This window comes from Pristis pectinata, chromosome 13, assembly GCF_009764475.1.
Source record: "Pristis pectinata isolate sPriPec2 chromosome 13, sPriPec2.1.pri, whole genome shotgun sequence".
Classification (NCBI taxonomy): domain Eukaryota; kingdom Metazoa; phylum Chordata; class Chondrichthyes; order Rhinopristiformes; family Pristidae; genus Pristis; species Pristis pectinata.
The window spans coordinates 12,170,456-12,193,813 of record NC_067417.1 but is presented as its reverse complement, the minus strand read 5'-3'; the positions used below and the strand labels follow the sequence as shown (position 1 = coordinate 12,193,813).

Sequence of the window (23,358 nt, the reverse complement as noted above, 5' to 3'; positions counted from 1 at the left end):
CCCCTGATGTCAGGGCCCTGAGGAACTGAACTTCCCTCTAGCTCAGTACTGGAGAAAATAAAAACAGCACCAGGTGGCTCTGACTTCATCAACCACTGATGGGAATGATTTCCTGCTCTGTCTGAGCTTCCACCGCCAGTCCAGTCAGTTACTGATGCCTTCTTCTGTCTCCAGAACACCGCCTGTCTGTCCCACTGCTGGTTACCGGAGCTCATTTGCTGAGTAGCTCAGGGACCAATTACTCGAATGCTCCCCTCATCTCTGTCTGGATCAGACCGCAGTGAATGCTTCAGTTGCGCCATCACCTGCAAACAGGTCCCATGAACTCCAATGTCTCACAGTGCCTCAACAAAAATACTCGAGATCTTCTCTCCAGCCACTCCTCTCTGCTGGAGTGGTGTTCATCAAGCAAATGACCCAAAAGGTCTCCTCCACTCCTCTGGTGCTGAATAACTGCTAGGTCCCTATGTGTCAGACCAGTTTCCCAATGATTATGACCTGACCGTCTCTAATTAATTCTTTCTGAACGCGTCCTCCTCGCTACCAGCTCACAATGAACTATTTCTTTGTGCTATTAGTCTTCCCAACTGCTTATTTGCTGCTTGGTGTCCATTTCCTCTTCTCGGTAAAGCACCTGGAGATATTATTGTGAGGGTTTTTAAAAATAGTTGTTGTTTCCATTGCAATTCCCAAAGGTGTTCCGCTACATGGTAAAGGTAGAACTCTCAGTGAATCACCTATACTCTCACTTAACTAAGGTGATCTGCTGTGAGTGTCAATATCTTTGAAAAATTTACTCGACAGACAGTTCATCACACTTTCCAAAAATTTTCTACAATTAGCCAATAAGTTAATTTGATTTTGGAAGCTGCAATTGTATTGCAGAGAAAAAGTGTAAATATTTACAAGTTATTCAAGTTGCCCAATTTTTGAATTAAGTTGACAGCAGCACAATCAGTATATAACTCTTGTCAATGTTCATCTATTCACGGCCTCAAGTAACTAACTCCTGGAGTTGGAAATATTAATTCAGCCATGTGTGCTAAATGAAAGATAACAGCCTTAGCATTTTGTAGTCTGCTTCTGTAATTTGATTCCACTGAGGTCAATAGAACTTAATTTCTGAATTGGATTTCAATGTATTTTTGCTACTTTGTTCATTTGGCAAAAGCAACCAAGCGTGAACTTCTACCCCATGTGTTTATTGCTCAGAGTCAGGTGGCCACTGTGTTATATTAATAATACTAGGAAATTGTGTGCATATGACCCATGATTTATGATGCCATGAGTCAAAGACTCAGCTTCAGATGTCTCTTGCCTTTCAGTCAGAGGACTGTGCATTCAAGTTCCACACCAGATGTGAGTATGTGATCCAGGCTGATAATGCAGTGATCTGCTGAGGGTGCATTGTGAATGAGGCCTTAAAGTGAGGCCATGACTGGTCTCTCACATGGCTGCAAAATGGAATCATCTATGAAGAAATTCCAGGTGCCCTTGCCGATATTTATCCATCAATGAAATCACTAAAAGCAGATTATCTTCCTTGCAATTTCTATGCAACTTGGCTGCCGTACCTCGACATTGTGGTAATGCTATTTAAATGCAAGATGAGAAACAAAGGACTGCAGATGCTGGAATCTAGATGAAAAACACTATGATGCTGGAGGAACATAGCATCATTGTGTAAATGCAAGACGAATTCTGTTTAGTAACTATGGTTTGGAAGCCATCTTTTGGACAAGATATTAAACCAAGGCTCCCTCTGCTCTCTCAAGTGGACATAAAAGACCCACCAATTACTAAGAAGATATTTATTTATTAGTCACATGCACATCGAAACACACAGTGAAATGCATCTTCTGCGTAGAGTGTTCTGGGGGCAGTCCGCAAGTGTCTCCACGCTTCCGGCGCCAACACAGCATGCCCACAACTTCCTAACCCGTACGCCTTTGGAATGTGGGAGGAAACAGGAGCACCCGGAGGAAACCCACGCGGACACTGGGAGAACGTACAAACTCCTTACAGGTGACTTCTCCGCATTTCCCAGCCAGTGTCTATTTTTCACTCACTCTCACTAAAACAGATGGCCTGAACATTATCACTTGCAGTTTGTGGGAGCTTGTTGTGTGCAAGTTGGCTGCCACATTACCAATCTTACCCAGTGATGACACTTCAAAAGTACCTACTGGCTATTGAACATTCTGAGACATCCTATAATGAATGTGAAAAAGCAGGATTTAAAGCAAAACATTAAACTATTATTATTGCATCAGGATTGAAAATCTTGAGACTGGAATTTGTGCTTGGTGACTAATGTTAAACGTGTGAAATGGTCGTGTATTTGTGTTGTGCTCTGCTTCTGAAATAAGCTTCCATCAAAGTCAGAGGAGCCAGGTTTGAACAGTGTACAATGTACAAACACTAGGGCACTGTATGTTCAATGCTCGTGACTGAGGATGAACCTCCGGCAATCCTTTTGCTTCAGAAACCGATCCCAGGAGAATAATCATTTTATCCTCACAATTATCACTTAAGAAAAAATAATTTATGTCTTTAGGATATCATTAAGTAATGCTGCATGGAAACAGACCCTTCGGCCCAACTCATCCATGCCAACCAAGATGCCATCTAATCCAGCCATATCTGCCTGCATTTGGCCCATATCCCTCTGAACCTTGCCTATCTGTGTACCTGTCCAAATGTATTTTAAATGTTGTCATTGTACCTGCCTCAACCACTTCCTCTGGCAGCTCGTTCCATGTACGCACCACACTCTGTGTAAAGAAGTTGCCCCTCAAGGCCTCTAAGATCTTTCCCCTCTCACCTTAAACCTATACCCTCCAGTTTTTGATTCCCTTTCCCTGGGAAAAAGACCTTATTCACCCTATTAATACCTTCATGATTTTATACACCCCATAAGGTCAACAAGGGTGGCACGGTAGTGTAGCAGTTAGCGTGACACCATTACAGCGCCAGTGATCTGGGTTCAATTCCCGCCACTGTCTGTAAGGAGTTTGTACGTTCTCTCCATAACTGCACGGGTTTCCTCCGGGTGCTCTGGTTTCCTCCCACATTCCAAAGACGTACAGGTTAGTAGGTTAGCATGGAAGTAATTGGGCGGCACGGGCTCGTTGGGCTGGAAGGGCCTGTTAACGTGCTGTCTAAATAAAGCTGAAAGTTTAAGTTTAAACTGCAGATTCTGTAAGTTAGAAATTAAACAACAATGAATACATTGTCTTTCAAATTGCTATGTGTGGGTGATACTGACATTACAGCAAGGAGATACTCATTTACAATGATTAAATTAACTGAATACTGGCTGCATCATTAGGCTCCATGTCAAATGATTCATGTGCTCACAAGGAGAAAGTTCTCAGGTCTTTTGACGCTCTGAAGAACCAGTGGGGTTAAATGAAGAAACCCAGAAAATGCTGGACTCAGCAATTCGGACAACATTTGGGTGAAGGGAGAAGTTGACCTTTCATCAGAACTGGGAAAAGGCAAAGATAAGTCTTAAATTATAGAGATTTGGGATAGTCAGGGCAGAACACAAGGGAAAGTCTGTGATGGGGTAGGCAGGTGAGGTTTCTGCCTGGTATCACTCTGGCTCGGTTTTCTTTTTCACTGCAATAGTCTTCTTTATAAGCAGCATCCCAGGCTCGAGGATGACTTGCTTCTACTTCGAGTTGTTGGTTCTGAGGTGTCTCATAAACCCAATGGGGGAATGGTAGACTCTACCCAAGGTGGGGCAGGAAATGCCTGATGGGTTAAGTAGGTGTGTAGTTTGTGATGTTGTTCACCCCTTCTGTGCTTATGCAGGACTCTGAGTGCTCCTGTTGCATGGAATCAAGTTTCTCAACATCACCCTGAATGTTCCTTCTCCACTTTGTCGTGCCCCAAAGAATTCCAGGAGTCAGAACATTTCTTTCCGTAGGCATTCAGGGCTTCCTGGGATCTTGTCCTCTGTAGTCTCTTGCTGCGACAGAGCTTGGAAGAGAGTGGCTGTTTCCGAAGTCTGGTGTCGGACACTTTGGAGTTGGTGGCCTCTCCAATGCAGCCAGATTGAACATATTTAAGGCCTCAGTGCTGGGGATGTTAGGCCCAGGCGAGGATACTTACGTTGCTTTCATTATCCTTCCAGTGAACTTGGATGATTTTGTGGAGGCAGCATTAGTGGTCTTTTTCCAGTGCTTTGATGTGCCTGCTGTTGGCAAGTGCTGGGAGGGAAACAGCAGTACATTGTTTACAGGTAATGTATGATTGAAGGGTCAGATGACCTACTGCTGCTCCCATTTGATGCTTAACTAAAGATAGTATCCAGTCTGGTGTTTGATCCTGGAAAGATACCCCAGCATGGGTACAAGAACTTGGATTTATATACCAGCACAACGTCTCAAGACTCCTCAGAGAAGCATTATCAAACAAAGAAGGGTGCCATTTGGGCAGATGACCCAGTGCATGGACAAGTTGTTAGAAAGGCTTAAGGAGGAAATTCCAGCATTCGGTGTCTGATGACAATTGAAGGCACTGCCACCGATGATGGAACGATAAAAATCAGGGGTGATAGCGAGCCAGAATCGGAGGAATGCAGATGTCTTGTAAGGCCGGAGGAGATTTCAGAGATAGAAAAGGTGAGACTATCAACAGGTTTAAAAACGATATGTATTTTTAAAAGTCCAAGAGTTTGGTGCACATACCACAACTCATCCAATATACGTAAATATAATCTGCAGAACTGCACCCATGTCATCCCAGTCAAATGTACACCTGCCTGTGACCTATTTTGCTCTGAAGCTTTGTATCATCTGCACCTTTCTGTAATATTTATTTACTACACTTATCCGTAGAAGCCAGTGGAAGGACAATGCTGTGCTGAAGTTTGTACAAATTCCATGACAATCTCCATCCATTACAACCCCTTCCACTTTGGATGTCAATGAATACCTGGGCAGCTTGGCTTTCAGGCATTGTGCTGTGACATGCAGAGGACCCAGAACAAGAGCTGACCCATGCAACCTATGAATTTCATATTATTTTATTGGGAGCAGCTTTTCCACAATATATAAATATATTAACACACATGAAAAATACAACTTCTAAGGCACCCAGAAAAGTGTCTGTACACCAATTACAAAAGCAGTAGACAGTCTGTGTAGGTTTCTGACTTACACAAGTTAGTCATCACATAGATCAGAATTACCTGGTAGTTTATAGAACATATAGATAATATATCTCCGGTAAGAAAAAGGGTGCCCACATCAAAAACAGATTGCTAAGAATTTTTAAATAAACACAGCCCCCGCTTACAAAAAAACTTTTAAAACCCATTGTGTTCTGCTGTGGGATAAATACATTTAACAAGTTTCCGACACATATACAATTCAGTCCCCACAGGTTGCTGTGGTATGACTGATCCTCTTGGTTGATGAAGTACACTTTCATTCTGTTTTCTTCACCAGTAACACCGATTATCCAAAAGGTAAACTTCAATGTTCCTCGTGGCTGAGATGTGATAATGTTCTCCCATGAAATTCTTTGTGTCTTGAACAGAACAGAACTTGGCAAAAAATATCCACAATATGAACAGCTTCTTTTTTTCTTGGTGTGTTAATTTTCAAACACAGGGCAGGTTTTTTTTAAAAAACATGAGATTGGGGCAAACAGTGTTTCATAAACATCAAAAACAATATATATTGGCACAAAGCGTTGAGGTTAAATAGGCAGTTGATAAAAAAACATCTACTTCGGGACATAAGACTCTCTAAAGAAGCAAAGCAATAGGTCTTGGGTAATGATATAAAAAAGAAAGTTTATCATTTGAAAAAATATATATTGTCTTGCAATTTTGCCATATTTCGGTGATATGGTGTGTCAAACTCATCAATGTAGTTACAGAAGCAACTTCAGTAAAGATGAAAATCAAGTGTACATCTCCATGGAACCAGCATACAGTTTATCCCATATCTACAAGCTGTAGATACCAGTGAATATTTTAAAAAAATTAAACACAGCAGTTTACAATGAACACGCTTTAGAGTGTTCAACCCCTTCAATGTGGCTTCCCATTTGATGTTTGTAAATACTGTATTTGTGCCAGTACCCAGGTATGGGCTATTCTCGCATTAAGAAACACCCATCTATTTTTGCACAACTAAAATTTAACCAACAAATATTTATTGAACCCTTTTCAATTTAGTGAGATAAAACCCATATCTTCTTTGTAACATACTCCTCTGAGTCACTTAACAACAGCACATACACTGTGTCTGATTAGTGCATATTTCTTTAAATAAATAAGAAATGAAAACTCACTACTACTTTAGGACTTAGAGCATGGAATATGACTGATTGGCTTTGGACCTTGAGCTGGTCATATGACAGCAGTCAATAACAGAAAGATATTGGTAAATATTAAGGATTGGGGGAAAAAAAGCACTTCACAACCAGAATATTCCTTCTGTATTGTACAAATATTATATTTGGTATCCAGACCCTGCTTGTATATTTTATGGTTCAAGACGGAGCTGTACTCAACAGCATCAATGATCTCTTACACGGTTGACTTAGGTAGTTGGGATCATTTCAAAAATAAAACTTAAAAAACGCTCCCAGTAAGATTCACACCTAGGATCGTAAAAGTCAGAAAGAAAAAAATGTTCCATTAAACCTTATTGTTAAAGCTGAAAGAAATAATAAATACATAAAATCTGCCATTGTTTAACTAGAGTTTGAAACTTTTGTAAAATAATTATCTAAAAAGTTACTAAATAAAAATGTCACAATTTTAAAGTTATTTCTTCCTGCGTGTTCTCCTGATTGCTTAATAATCAGGTAAAAGTTGTACTGAAAATCTACACCAATGAATTGCATTTATCACTTGCTACTTACAATCCTAATGAAGGAATTACCGATTAACCAGTGCTAACCCTCTGCTAACTAAATCAATTGCAAAATGAGTCTAAATATACAACCTTGACATATTACATAACAACTCTTTCTTGTGCTGTGAGTTCAGAAGTAAAGGGATTAATTATGACTCATTCATCAAAGTGTTATTCATAAACGCAACATTCGTTGTAAATTGGGCAAATGGGTCTGGTTGGTTTGAGATGGAACGATACTGGGACTCTTAAGGCCAGCTTTTAAGAAAAGAAATCACATGGCATTATTTGACAATGAGCATCAAAATAGCTGAAAATGCATGCAGAGGTGCATCTAACATATACCCACTTGGGCATCTCTGACAGATCGGTTCAGTATTTATCATGTTTCAAAGACATTTGCTGGCCAATTTGTAACATTAAGCCCATCTGCTTAAGCATGGGACTCGTTAACATCAGTTATTAAGCCCATTGACTCCTTCCACAGACTGGAATAATGGACAGCAGGTTCAAGTGTAACAGTGGCTTCAGACCTCATAGATCTTTTCCTGCAGGTAGCTAAACAATGAATCCAATCCTTTGGAGGAACTCCACAGCTGCTTCAACATCTGACATTCCCTTTCATTCACCTGTTCCAGGGCAGTTTTGAGGAAGCTGCGCACCAGACACTTCGATTCTTCCAGTACCTGAAGGAGGGAAAAACCCCATCAATCACCTACGAACAAAGCTCAGAAGAAAAACGCTGAACAGGGCTGGATTTTCAACACCCAGAAGCAAAATACTGCAGATGCTGCATGTCTGAAATAAAACAGAAAGTACTTAGCGGGACAGGTGGAGACAGAGAAACAAAGTCAATGTTTTGGGTCCATAACCTTTCATAGAGTCATATAGCATACAAACAAGCCCTTCGGCCCAACTGGTCCATGCTGACCAAGATTCCCATCTAAGCTAGTCCCATTTTTTGCATTTGGCCCATATCCCCCTATCTTTCCTATCCACGTAAGATTTCTTTATTAGTCACATGTACATCGAAACACACAGTGAAATGCATCTTTTTGCGTAGAGTGTTCCGGGGGCAGCCTGCAAGTGTCACCACGCTTCCAGTGCCAACATACCATGCCCACAACTTCCTAACCCATACGTTTTTTTTGGAATGTGGGAGGAAACCGGAGCACCCAGAGGAAACCCACGCAGTCACGGGGAGAACGTACAAATTCCTTACAGACAGTGGCCGGAATTGAACCCAGGTCACTGGCACTGTAAAGTGTTATGCTAACCGTACCTATCCAAGTACCTTTTAAATGTTGTTAGTGTATCTGCCCAGTTTCCATGCCGACCATCAAATACCCATCCATAGCAACCCCATTTTCTAGTAAAGTTATAGAGTTATATAGCATGGAAACAGGCCCTTCAGCCCAGCCTGCCCATGCTGACCAAGTTACCTATCGGAGCTTGTCCCATCTGCCTGCATTTGGCCCATATCTCTCTCACTAATATCTCACTGAATTAAAATAGGTTGGTTCCTCTAAGAAACCATCCCGAATACGCTATTAATGTATCCTCTGGGCTACCCTTGTCAATTTGAGTTGATCCCCCATCACATCTGGAATGTGATGCCAGAGGCAGTGATGGAATCAGATACAATTACTACATTTAACATGCATTCAGACAGACACTTCAGCAGACAAGGCATGCAGAGTATAGTCCTAATGTGGGCAAATGGGATTAGTATAGGTGGGCAAAAGGGGCAGCATGGACATGGTGGACCAAAGGGCCAGATGGGCCTCTATGACTATTTCTTGATTTAAACTCTGTCTGTATATATAAAGGTGGGAGTTTATAGGTGGCCTATAAACTCCCACCTTTATGATCTCTTATCCCTGCCAGAACTGATGTGTAGATTGAAGCTCTATACAGTGGCATGCAAAAGTTTGGGCACCCCTGGTCAAAATTTCTGTTACTGTGAATAGCTAAGCAAGTAAAAGATGACCTGATTTCCAAAAGGCATAAAGTTAAAGATGACACATTTCTTTAATATTTTAAGCAAGATTACTTTTTTATTTCCATCTTTTACAGTTTCAAAATAACAAAAAAGGAAAAGGGCCCGAAGCAAAAGTTTGGGCACCATGCATGGTCAGTACTTAGTAACACCCCCTTTGGCAAGTATCACAGCTTGTAAACGCTTTCTGTAGCCAGCTAAGAGTCTTTCAATTCTTGTTTGGGGGATTTTCGCCCATTCTTCCTTGCAAAAGGATTCTAGTTCTATGAGATTCTTGGGCTGTCTTGCATGCACTGCTCTTTTGAGGTCTATCCACAGATTTTCGATGATGTTTAGGTCAGGGGACTGTGAGGGCCATGGCAAAACCTTCAGCTTGTGCCTCTTGAGGTAGTCCATTGTGGATTTTGAGGTGTGTTTAGGACAGTTATCCTGTTGTAGAAGCCATCCTCTTTTCATCTTCAGCTTTTTTACAGACGGTGTGTTGTTTGCTTCCAGAATTTGCTGGTATTTAATTGAGTTCATTCTTCCCTCTACCAGTGAAATGTTCCCCGTGCCACTGGCTGCAACACAAGCCCAAAGCATGATCGATCCACCTCCATGCTTAACAGTTGGAGAGGTGTTCTTTTCATGAAATTCTGCACCCTTTATCTCCAAACACACCTTTGCTCATTGCGGCCAAAAAATTCTATTTTAACTTCCTCAGTCCACAGGACTTGTTTCCAAAATGCATCAGGCTGTTTAGATGTTCCTTTGCAAACTTCTGACGCTGATTTTGCGGTGAGGAGGCAGGAAAGGTTTCTTCTGATGACTCTTCCATGAAGGTCATATTTGTGCAGGTGTCGCTGCACAATAGAACAGTGCACCACCACTCCAGACTCTGCTAAATCTTCCTGAAGGTCTTTTGCAGTCAAACGGGGGTTTTGATTTGCCTTTCTAGCAATCCTACGAGCAGTTCTCTTGGAAAGTTTTCTTGGTCTTCCAGACCTCAACTTGACCTCCACCGTTCCTGTTAACTGCCATTTCTTAATTACATACGAACTGAGGAAACGGCTACCTGAAAACACTCTGCTATCTTCTTATAGCCTTCTCTTGCTTTGTGGCATCATTTGTTTTTAATTTTCATAGTGCTAGGCAGCTGCTTAGAGGAGCCCATGGTTGCTGATTGTTGGGACAAGGTTTGAGGAGTCAGAGTATTTATAAATCTTTGAAATTTGCATCACCTGGCCTTTCCTAACGATGACTGTGAACAAGCCATAGCCCTAACACCTAATGAAGGTCTGAGGCCTTGGTAAAAGTTATCTGAGAGCCCAAATCTCTTGGTGTGCCCAAACTTTTGCATGGTGCTTCTTTCCTTTTTTTCCACTCTAAAATTGTACAAAACAAAAATAATACACTAACCTTGCTTAAAATGTTGAAAAGATTGTTTCATCTTTAACTTTATGACTTTTGAAGATCAGTTCATCTTCTACTCACTTAACTATTTACAGTAACAGAAATTTTGACCAGTGGTGCCCAACTTATGCATGCCACTGTATCTGAGCATCTAAACCTTGAGTATCATTCCCCATCACTGCAGTGATCTCAACCCTCTTTGACAGAACTACCCCATCTCCCTCTCCCTTCTGCCTATCCTTCAACTACCTAAAATATTCACTTCCCAGCCTTCGTCACCTTGCAGCCACATCCCTGTAATAGCTCTCAGACCTTGCACCTTTATTTCTACTGGAGCTGGTCATTTCATCTATCTTTTTATGAATACTGCGTGCATTCAGATGAAAAGCCTTGAATTTTATCTCATCATCTTTCCTCACTCCAACTCTACTTGCTGATGCATTTTTATGCTTGTGTTCCCCACCCCTTCCAATACACTCTGGTTATTGTTACCCCTGTACCACCCTGAGCTACTGCCTTTCTCCTTGCTTTTCTAAATACCTTCTCACCTGAACCCCAATCTTCCTATTTCCAGATCAGCTTATCTCCCTTCTGATTCTGCCCTCGGTTCCAATCCCCCCCCGCCCCCCATCAAGCAGATTTAACATCTCCCCAGCAGCATAAGTAAACTATCTTTCTGAGGGTGCTGGTCCAATCCCTATTGGGATGCAACCTGATCCGTAGAGGTCCCATCTCCCCCAGAAAAGGTCCCAACTCCTCAGGAATCTAAAGATCTCCCTCCTACTCCTCTCCAGACCCACACTCATCTGCTCCATCTTTCTGTACTCATTCATGTGTGGCACTGTTATTAATATGGAGATTACTACCTTCAAGGCCTTGCTTTTTAACCTCTTTCTAAACTCCTCCTGCAGAACCTCATCCTCTTTCTACCTGGTTGTGGTCCACATTGGTATTGATGGTATCGATGCTACCAATGTGGACACAACTTTCTGTCTGTTCACCCATTCCCTTCAGCATGCAATGACATTCTTGACCCTGATACCATGGAGACAGCATCCCTGTAGTTCTGTCTGCAACCACAGACTTGCCTGCCTGAACTATTGAATCCCCATCACTACTCCTCTCTTGTTTCTTCCTCTCTTCCTGTGCAGTTGAGATTGCAAAGATTAGATTTCTGAGAGTAATAAAATTTGATTAGCTCCTACTGCAATGTGTTTAATTGATTTTCTTTCATAAAATCCCTGGAGTTCGATGTGGCTTTAAGTTTGGGGAAGGTGGTATTTTGCTTATTCACTAATGCCCTTCTCTCAGCTAAATATGTCCTGCGAATCAAAGTCTTATCTGTGCCTGAATGATTCCCCATGCCAGTCCTGAGCCAAGGTGTGACACATCCACCTGGTGATGACTTCGATGGTGTGGATTAATTTTATCCAAAATTTGAAGTCAGCATACTTTCTGCTTTATGGAGATGAGGGGAAGAAGGTGGACCCCTCAACTGAAGAGCAGCCCCACAAGTAACTGCTGCACAATGTTCTGACAACCCTTCCCGTTCAAACCCTGCTTCCTGCTGAGCTGCACATTGTTCACTGACTGGCAACAATGAAGGAACATATGGCTTTGCCTGTGAGGAATAAGTCACTGTGACTAAGGCATGTAATTTTCAGGTTCCCAGTGATGTTCTTACATAATCTGCTCTTAGTGTTGTTTCCAAAGTCGATCACTTGGCTGAAACGCTTTTGAATTCCAAATCCATTGCAATTTGCCTGAGGTGAGATATCATGGTACTACCAGATAACAAAATACTCTGCGGTTATATTAATGTGAAGCACAAATACACATCTGCTTAACACATACACACACACACATGCATACATTGCTTGATGGTTCAATACTTCCTTTAAATAAGAGGTTGACCGATCACATGGTTTCATGCTGTTGAGATTTGGAATCCCTAAAACACTGGTATGTTGAGAGAGCAATTAGTAAAGGATCAGGATCCTGGATTCATCAACAGAAGCATTAAGGTACAAATACAAGGAAGTTAAGTTGAACCTGCATAACACATTGGCCAGGCCACACTGAACTGTTGCGTCATATTCTGGTAACCACATGTTAAGGAGGTCCTGGAAGGTTGATGGAAAGGTTTTACTAGGGGACAGTTTCAGGGTAGGTGGATTACAACTGTAGCTTCAACAGCGGAAGACGAGGTTGTTCTCCTTGAAGCGAAGAAGAATGAGAGGAGATTTGATGTAGGTGTACAAGATCCTGACAGGTTGGATAGGGTAAATAGAAGGAAGCTGTTCCAACTAAGAATGGCTCAAGGATCAGGAGCCACAGATTTAACGTCTGGCCAAATATGCAAGGGATACAAGAGAAAAGCCAGTTATGTGCAGAGAATAATAATGATCTTGGACTCACTGCCTTGGTCAACTGGAAAAGGAGTCAACCAGGGCTTTCATGATGGAAATGCATGGGAACTTGAGGCAAAGTAATTTGCAGGGCTATGGGGAAGGTACAGGGGAATGGGGCTGATGGGGTTGCTCTACTAGGAGTCAGTCTATAGTTGAGGGGCCTAATGTCCTCCTTCAGTGGCACAGTAATTCAGCAATTCTGCAAGAAGGCAGGGCTCAGTGGGTGTTGGTTCTTAGGAAAAGCTATGAAATTCTCCAGAAAATGTGAATGGAACTCATGTCTTGCACTCAAAAATTCCTCAGTTATGTTATATCCCTGCCCTTTGACAAGAATTCAGTGATCAGAGATGACCATTGAGTGGGTTGATTATTTTTTCTGTTCTGTTGCTCAGTTTCAGCTGTTTTTAAATGTCATCTTAATTCTTGCATAAAGTACACCACATTTCAATATTTCTCAAGAGATCCACAATCCTGAAATTCTTTTCCAGCAGTGAATTCTCTGGTGAGCAAAAGCAGATCGGCGTTTCTACAAGTTCTGCTCACTATTTCGGCAGGACGGAAGATGTGAAGCTATCCGCAAAACGTTTTCAATATAACAAAATAATAAACAATCTTATCATAAGCATAACATTGGAAGATGGGCTGTAAAAAATGCACAGCTAGATTATGAATGGATAGCCCCACAGGACATGCTCATTATTCAGATCAAACATTTTGGGCCACGTGGAAGGGGACTCTCGCCCACCCTTCCATCTTTCAGTTCATTGCCTATAAATGGAAACAAAGTATGAAGTCAGTCTGCCCATTATTGTTACTTTGGGCACGAATACAAGTTCCTCCTTTCCAAAGAGATGAATACACTGGTGAGGGGTAACTGGACAATCTACCCTTCATTACATTCTTCTTCATTCTGAACACATGCTGTCTCAATCGGTGTCATATTTCCTTCCCCTCTCTTTGCAATACTTAAATTCAAGTGCTGCTATTACATAACTTCTACCAAATGTTTCCGAGATCCAAGGACATAACATTTCCTCAGTGGGCAAAAGCAAATTACTTTGGACACTGGAAACAAGGCCAGTTTTATTTCAGGTTTCCAGCATCTGCATGATTTTCATATCAGATTATTTATTTACAATAAATTCATGGAGGGGAGATGGAGGGGAAGATTGGGCATATAACATAACAGTCTAGTTCAAAGCAAACTAATTCAATTTACTCAGAAAACTGAATCACCTTAAGAGCAGAGGAAAAGGAATCTACAGCAACTTCTCCCAATAAAAGCAGGGTAATTTTTCAGCAAATGTAATGAGTGGAGGATAGTTACATGTAAGTGCATAAACTTAATACTAGTCGCTTACAACGGCTTAATTAACAGGGAAAAGAATCGAACAAAACTGCAGATGCTGGAAATCTAAAACAAAAGAGAAAATGCTGGAAACACTCAGCAGGTCAGACCGCACATGTGGGAAGAGAAAGATAGTTAACATTTCAGGTCGGAGACCCTTCAGCAGTTCTGTTCGGACCTGAAAGGTTAACTCTGTTTCTCTTCCCACAGATGCAGCCTGCCTTGCTGAGTACTTCTGGCATTTTCTGTATTTGTTGTTAATTTTCAGGGATTTACTAAATCATCCATCTTCTAGTTGGCCAGGGTGATTTATTGATGTGTTTCTAGAAGTTAGGTGCGGGGACCGATTCCATTTACATCGCATTTACTTTGTTGGGTATCATCACTTTTTTCTCATTTTGAGCAGAGACGTGACAACTGATTCACTCCTCATTACGTTAACGGATATCATCCTCCTTAAGATAATTGGAATATTCCATGTATGTTGAACATGTCCAGTGTCATCCTGTTTTGTCAAGTGCTCACTGGCATTTGATTTCTGTACTGTTTCATTGCACATCAATCAATAAGCAGAACTCCATGGAAAAGAAACATGAAGGAAGGAATTAGGATAATGTGAAGGCCCCTTGGCTTGTCTTACTAAGGAAATCTCACCTTCATCCTGGATAATTCTGAAATGAATTATTACTACCTATATTTACCCTGGTTCACCAGATAATTCAGCTTCTCTATGACTTTCAGCTCACTGCTGATGCTAACAATTATATTGTTTTGGCTGCCTTCCAGCTGAGTCCCTGTTCGTCAATGGTTCGCTCTGCAACTAACTCGTACAGCCTTGGAGAATTCTTTGCTGTTTTTACACTTCAGACCTTTCTTATCTCAGTCTAACCTCTGCAAGTTCTGGGATTGTATTTCAGGTTCACATTATCCCTCAAGGATTTTTTCTGCACCCTCTACCTCAACGTCAGTTTGAAGCACACCTTGCCAAATGAAAATCAAAAAACTGCAGGTGCTGAGAATTTGAAATACAATATCAAAAGCACAGCACGGGTTGAATTGGCATAAAAACAGAAAATACTAGGAACACACAGCGGGGCAGGCAGGATCTGCGTAGAGAAAGAGAGCTATCAATTCACGTTGAAGACCCTGATCTACTGAGTGTTTCCAGCATTTTCTGTTTTTATGCCAATTTAATCTGTGCTTGTGCACACTTACTGAGAAGAAACACCAACTGTTGCCTTCTAGAATCCTCCTATTTCTGTTAATTTGTAACAAAGTCTCTTGTAACCGGAGAATCTTGTTTTGCCTTACTACTTTTGAATGGAAAGCTTTTTAACCAATACTTAAAGCATGGACTTGATGTGATTAAATAAGATTAGTCAAGGAGAACAAAGTTGGTTGTTGACCCATTAGCAGGCACGGTAGCATAGTGGTTAGTGTAACGCTTTACAGCGCAAGCGACCCGGGTTCAATTCCGGCCACTGTCTGTAAGGAGTTTGTACGTTCTCCCCGTGTGTCTGCGTGGGTTTCCTCCGGGTGCTCCGGTTTCCTCCCACATTCCAAAGACGTACGGGTTAGGAAGTTGTGGGCATGCTATGTTGGTGCTGGAAGCGTGTCGACACTTGCGGGCTGCCCCCAGAACACTCTACGCAAGAAAAAGATACATTTCATTGTGTGTTTTGATGTACATCTGACTAATAAAGATATCTTATCTTATCTTACATTGCAGATAAGGAGTAGGGACGGCACTTGCTGACCTCTTAACATTGCTTTGGAAGGTAAAATATTCCTTAACAAAAACAGAAAATGCTGAAAACATTCAGCAGATCAGGCAGTATCTGTGGAAAGAGAAATGGTCTATTTCTGTTCTGACTACAAATCCGGCTCGCGTTTCTTCCAGCAGATTCTTCAATTCAAGTTTAAGTTCAAGTTATATGTTATTGTCATTCACCTATATGCTATAAAAACACATGGAGGAACGAAATGTCGTTTCCCCCAGACTCACACAACAGAGGACATACAAAGAACAGAGGACATACAATAAACGCAGACAAAAAAAATTGTGCAAGTACAAATAGTGCAAAAAACGGCACATACAGAATACAAAATTAGTGCAGGGTTAGTGCAAAACTGAGTTGGACGAAGAAAATACTGAACTCAGTGTGTTGCACTAAATGTATAAACATGTTCAGCAGCAGCCAAAGTTCTTATATGCTGTTGTGCAAACCAGGGCTTTTGACGCGGCATTTATCTGAAGCTGCTTCCAGGGTATTCAGGAGCCTGACAGCCTGGGGAAAAGAACTGCTGTACAGTCTAGTAGTTCTGGCACGGATGCTCCGGTACCGCTTGCCAGACGGCAGTGGGACAAATAGGTCGTGGGAGGGATGAGAGGGGTCATCTGTGATTCTGCAGACCTTGTGTGTGCATCATGTGTTGTAGATATCCAGGATGGAGGGAAGAGGTACTCCAATGATCTTTCCAGCTGTACTCGCAATTCTCTGCAAAGTCTTACGGTCAGAGATGTTACAGTTACTGTACCAGGCAGAGATGCAGCTGGTTAGGACACTCTCAATGGTACCCCTGTAGAATGTGGTGAGGGCAGGTTTGCTCTCTTCAGCCGCCGTAAAAAGTGGAGATGCTGCTGTGTCTTCTTGGCGAGGGAGGAGATGTTGGTTGACCAGGACAGGTCGTCTACTAGATGTATTCCCAAGAATTTATAGCAGCTGACTCTCTACAATGAAGCCATTGATGCACGGGGATGAGTGGTCAGCCTGGGCCTTTCTAAAATCCACAATCACCTCTCTTGTTTTGTCCACATTCAAGGAGAGATTGTTGACTGGGCACCAGTCCACCAGCCTCTCCACCTCCTCTCTGTGAGCTGTTTCATCGTTCCTGCTGATGAGACCCACCACTGTCGTATCATCAGCAAACTTGTTCAACAACCACAATTAACAATAGGACATCTTCCTGACAGGTCTTTCAGCTCCACTGCTCTGGACCCCAGCATCAGCACTGAACCTGGGGTCTCTCTTCATTTTGTTTCCTTCCATTGTTCCTGCAGTGCATGCTTCTGAAATCACTACTGATCGATGCATTGGTTAGACCTCAGAATCCTCAATCCTGTCCTGAAAATGTGTTAACGTTCATTACATGCTAAAAGCTTTTCGTTTGCACTGCCTGTTTAATGTCTGTTCGCTGATACCAGTGAAGGCTCACATTTGTATTATACCTTGAACATTGCTGTCAGAACATTAAAGTGGTTTACAACCTGTGAAGAATTTCTGATGCTGGAAATGCAGCCATATGCCTACAATAAGCTCCCTCAAGCAGCAGTGTAGTAAAGTGCAGATAATCTGTTCTAAGAAAAGTTAATCAAAGGATAACTATTGGGCAGGATAATTCCCTTGCTCTTTGAAATAGTGCATGAGTCATTTATATCCACCTTAGAGAACATATGGGATCTCAGTTTGATGTTTTATCCATAAAAAAAACATCAGAGTATAAGCTGCTTGAATATTCTGACCCAAGCCTAGAATGCTTATCCGGTTTGCAACATGGCTACTCTGAGTGTCCAGTCCAGATGAAGGGTCGCAGTCCAAAACATCGGCTGTACATTTCCCTCCACGGATGCTGCCTGACCCGCTGAGTTCCTCCAGCAGTTTGTTTCTTGGGTACCCTAAGTGGTCTGGTTGGCTGTTACCTCCTTCAGGAATTCTGCTCCTGGATGCTTCGTTAATCACCTGTCAATGTTTTAAACACCCTGAAGGGAGCTAATGCAGAGTTAGGCCAGGATGTCACTTGTTGTCATTGCTTTTAGAACTTCAGCTTCAAATCTGCTTTGCCGCATCAAGGATATGTTATTGAAGATAAAAAAAAATCCCTGCAGATTATGGACTTCTGAAACAGAAAATGCTTGAAAAACTCAGCAGGTCAGGCAGCCCCTGTGGATACAGAAACAGTTGGAAACCTGAAATGTTGACTGTTTCTCTTTCCACAGATACTGCTTCACCTGCTGAGTGTTTCTGGCACTTTCTGTTTTTGTTTAGGCATGTTATCACCTTCCAATGCAATGTTAAAAGGTCAGAAGTATCCTCCCTACTCCTTATCTGCAAAGCAGTTGATGGATCAACAACCAACTTTGTTTTCCTTGATGATATGCTCTTATCTAATCACATCAAGACCATACTTTAAGCATTAGTTAAAAAGCTTTCAAGTGGAAAGACTTAATCAAGGTTCTCAGGTTACAAGCGAAATCATTACAAATTACTAGCTCCCTACCATTTAAAATATATTCTGATTCACCCTTCTCATGAACATCAGGACTCCGGACACATCTTAAGCCATAAGGTTATTTGTAAATGATGAATAAACTTGCCACTGCGCTGCATGATGCCATCTCTTTCACCCGCAACATAACTTCTTGGCTGAATGTGGTTGGCCAGAAGACTTGAGACACCAGTCCCCTGCTGCAGGCTTCCTGTGCCGTTAGTTTTCTCCCACAAAACAGCATTTCGTTTGCCTGAAAGAAGAAAACAAGTCTTGTAATTTTATTTCTGGAAGAAAAGTGTTTAAGATAAGGGAGTGGTAGCTACAGGCTTGAGTCACAGTTCATGGCAAATGGCGAATTAAATTAATTGAATTAAGTAGCAGTGAACCTTTGGTTCTGGATTCTCTCACAAAAGGAAACATCCTCTCGGCATCAACCTGTCGACACTCCTCAGGGTCTTCTATGTTTCAATCAAGTCCTCCTTACACACTTCTACAGGTACAACAGATACAAGCCTAGCCTGTCCAACCTGTTCTCGCAATGATTCCCAGCTATTAGTTATAGAGTCCTAGCATTATACAGATGGAAACAGGCCCTTCAGCCCAACCTGGTCATGCCAACCAAGATGCCTCTCTAAACTGGTCCCATTTGCTTGCATTTGGCCCATATCCCTCTAAACCTTTCCTATCCAGGCACCTGTCTAAATGTCTTTTAAGCACTGTGACTGCACCCACCTCTACAGCTTCCTCTGGCAGCTTGTTCCATATACCCACCACCCTCTGTGTGAAAGTTTTCCCTTGGGTCTCTTTTAAATCTTTCCACTGCCACCTTAAAGCTATTCCTTCAGTTTAAGACTATCCTACTTTGGGAAAAAGATCATGGCCATCCACCTTATCTATGCCCCTCATGATTTTATAAACCTTGATAAAGTTTCCCTTTAGCCTCCTATGCTCCAGGGAAAATTCATTGCCACAGACAGCTGTGAAGGCCAAGTCATTGGGTATATTTAAAACAGAGGTTGATAGTTTCTCGATTAGTAAGGGCATCAAAAGTTATGGGGAGAAGGCACGAGAATGTGGTTGAGGGGGAAAAATAAATCAGCCATGATCGAATGGCGGAGCAGACTCGCTGGGCCGAATTGCCCAATTCTGCTACGTCTTGTGGTAATTTGACTTCTACCCTCTGTTGGTTTCAACTGGTGTGCATTTAATCTAATTCTTTTCCTGAATGGTCTGTGATGTTTTCCATAAAAATGTAAGAGGAAAGGATAATCATATTAATTAGATAAAATAAAACAAATACATCCTGGAAACACTCACTGGTCAAAGGAGCATCTGTATACAGAGCAAAGGAATATATGTCAATTTTTAATCTAAAGCCAGAGTATGGAGTGTTTACAGACAGAGGTATCTTTATATTCAATGAAAGGTATTATCTGACATGAGGTACTCACAAGAGCAACTCCCATTATCTGTGGAAAGGTATATGAAGAACATCCAGCTGGTGTTAATCGTATGGTTGCGTACGGAGTCTGAAACCAGGCTTTTTCACTGGCCCACACAATGTCACAGAGCGGAAGTATAGAGGCTCCCAGTCCCAGAGCTGGTCCATTGACTGCCACCACAATGGGCTTCTTAAACTGAATGAAGGCATTCACAAAGTCTCTGGAAAAGAAAAAAAACGCAAATACAAAATTGATTATCGACCAATGGGAGACTATTCCTGATGAACTGGGGACCGGCTCCTGGTTGTCTGATTTCTGGCAAAACAGACATTAACTACCAACTACCATTACTAAGGATCCTCACCACCCAGGACATGCTCTCTTCTTGTTACTACCATCAGGGAGGAGGTACAGGAGCCTGATGACCCACAGTCAATGGTTCAGAAACAGCTTCTTCCCTCCGCCATCATATTTCTGAATGGTCCGTGAACCCATGAACATTACCTTGTTATTCCTTTTTTTTGTACTATTTACTTTTGTAATTTATAGTAATTTTATGTCCTGAACTGTACCTGCTGCTGCAAAACAACAAAGTTCACTTCGTATAAATTAGTGATACTAAATCTGATCCTAATACTATGAAACTGTGATTGGTTGTAATATATTGGCTTCAATAATGGGAGAACAACACTTTGGGCATGTGATACTACGTTGCCTGCTCAGCATTAGGAACTAAGGACAAACGTTTATTTTCATGACTTTATTGTATTACAGGTTGATTGGAAGTAGGACTGAGAAAGGATCCTATCTTCCAATGGTGAGCACCTTCTTAGTGTCTTATAGTTCAGATTCACATTGATTTTATATTTTAGGGCAGGATTAGTAGTTGATCGCATTATATTTGATCACATTGCTGCAGACCATTGCTTGGTTCAAGTTCATGAAAGTAGCATATATGGGCAGTGACCAGGGCAAAGAATTGTTGATATCTCCAATGCTCTGAAGAACTGGAGTGTGATTTGGAGGAGCTCTACCCAAAGGCAATGACAAAAGCATCACTTAAGAACATGGTTCTAGTTCATGCTGCTAGATTCTCAGAAGTTTAAGTGGTTAAACTTTGGAAACCTGGGACCAGGTGGCACAAGCTCAACTGACCCCAGAGTGAGTTCTGTGAAGAATAACTTCCAGGAAATTATCCTAGTTGGAAGTGCTAAATGCTTTAAATAGGTAAATTGGTTTAGTATTGTCATGTGTACTGAGGTACAGTGAAAACTTGTCTTGCATACCGTCCAAACAGACTATTTCATTACAACAGTGCATTGAGGTAGTACAAGGACAAGACAAAGCATTGGCATATTTTGACACTGCCTCATTCCACTGAAATCATTGGGTGTTTAACTCTATCCATCAGGAGTGAACTTCTGGGCAAATGACTTTAAGCTCGGACTTCCTGAAGAGGCTGAAGCCTTGATTTGGACATGTCAAGAATGGCTCTTGAAGGTTATATTGGGCTGGTGTCTTCTCCTGCCTACCTTTGTTTACAACAGGTCAGGCCATTTACTACTGGTTGTGCCAATGTCCTGATTGGGAAATATTAGCAAAAGACCAGTACTCTTTATTTCTGTGGTTGAAATACCTTTACTCAAGATTGTGAAATTACAGTACCCTTAATATACCAGCAGACACTAGGGTACCACTCCCCGGCCCTTGACTCCTCTTAATAAGAAATAAGATATCCTTATTGGTCACATGTACATCGAAACACACAGTGAAATGCATCTTTGTGTAGAGTGTTCTGGGGGCAGCCCGCAAGTGTCACCACGCTTCAGGCGCCAACATTGCATGCCCACACCTTCCTAACCCGTACGTCTTTGGAATGTGGGAGGAAACCAGAGCACCCGGAGGAAACTCATGTAGACACGGGGAGAACGTACAAACTCCTTACAGACAGCAGCAGGAATTGAACCCGGGTCGCTGGCACTGTAATAGCGTTATGCTAACTGCTGCACTACTGTGCCTGTTATACCCTGACTTTTATGTTATACCGTGCCTCTTACACTATGAGTTGAATATTGTGTGTGCTCATGACTATTCTGTGGGCGAATCTGCTGCTGACCCTCTGAGACATGACTTCTGGTTACAGACCAGCTCATCTTCCCTGACTGCAGAGCCTTTATGCCTGGGAGGCATTACCTTCAAGGTAAAACCTCACTGCCACAAACAACTGCTATTGCAACTTCCTCCTTTGATCTAAAACTTAGTTTCACACTACCTCCCCCAATGAGCAAATAGGAATCAGCTCCTCTCCCACCTTTGGTCTGCTTATTTGTTTCAGCTTCATTCAACTTCCCTGCCACTCAGCCAGCTCCATCACAGGCACAACCCTCCCTGCCATCGAGGACATCTTCAAGAGGTGGTGCCTCAAGGAGGCAGCATCATCATTAAGGACCCTCACCACCCGGGATATGCCCTCTTCTCGTTACTACCATCGGGGAGGAGGTACCGGAGCCTGAAGACCCACACTCAACGTTGCTTCCAGAATTTGCTGGTATTTAATTGAATTCATTTTTCCCTCTACCAGTGAAATGTTCCCCGTGCCACTGGCTGCAACACAAGCCCAAAGCATGATCGATCCACCCCTGTGCTTAACGGTTGGAGAGGTGTTCTTTTCATGAAATTCTGCACCCTTTTTTCTCCAAACTTTCCTGTATCCTCACCACAAAATTCAGCTGCAGAGGAACATCTAAACAAGCCTGATGCATTTTGGAAACAAGTCCTGTGGACTGATGAAGTTAAAATAGAACTTTTTGGCTGCAATGAGCAAAGGTATGTTTGGAGATAAAAGCGTGCAGAATTTCATGAAAAGAACACCTCTCCAACTGTTAAGCATGGAGGTGGATTGATCATGCTTTGGGTTTGTGTTGCAGCCAGTGGCACGGGGAACATTTCACTGGTAGAGGGAAGAATGAATTCAATTAAATACCAGCAAATTCTGGAAGCAAACATCACACCGTCTGTAAAAAAGCTGAAGATGAAAAGAGGATGGCTTCTACAACAGGATAATTATCCTAAACACACCTCAAAATCCACAATGGACTACCTTAAGAGGCACAAGCTGAAGGTTTTGCCATGGCCCTCACAGTCCCCTGACCTAAGCATCATCGAAAATCTGTGGATAGACCTCAAAAGAGCAGTGCATGCAAGACGACCCAAGAATCTCACAGAACTAGAATCCTTCTGCAAGGAAGAATGGGTGAAAATCCCCCAAACAAGAATTGAAAGACTCTTAGCTGGCTACAGAAAGCGTTTACAAGCTGTGATACTTGCCAAAGGGGGTGTTACTAAGTACTGACCATGCAGGGTGCCCAAAGTTTTGCTTCAGGCCCTTTTCCTTTTTTGTTATTTTGAAACTGTAAAAGATGGAAATAAAAAAGTAATCTTGCTTAAAATATTAAAGAAATGTGTCATCTTTAACTTTATGCCTTTTGGAAATCAGGTCATCTTTTACTCACTTAGCTATTCACAGTAACAGAAATTTTGACCAGGGGTGCCCAAACTTTTGCATTGCCACTGTACCAGGTTGGGGAACAACAACTTTAGCAACATCCCAACACCT

At 42.0% G+C, this 23,358-nt stretch overlaps 1 protein-coding gene across 2 annotated transcripts in view; it reads right to left on the bottom strand.

Annotated features, from left to right (window-relative positions):
- Positions 1–5,019: 5,019 nt before the first annotated feature.
- LOC127577229 (chromodomain Y-like protein 2) overlaps positions 5,020–23,358 on the bottom strand; it is a 126,168-nt gene continuing 107,829 nt past the window's right edge. For both annotated transcript variants that reach the window (XM_052028231.1, XM_052028232.1), the window contains exons 5-7: positions 19,752–19,962; positions 18,407–18,550; positions 5,020–7,567 (exon numbers count right to left, since the gene is read on the bottom strand). In XM_052028231.1, the coding sequence (XP_051884191.1) occupies positions 7,409–7,567; positions 18,407–18,550; positions 19,752–19,962 (514 nt within the window). In that variant the 3' untranslated portion in view covers positions 5,020–7,408. The remainder of the gene's footprint in view (positions 7,568–18,406; positions 18,551–19,751; positions 19,963–23,358) is intronic.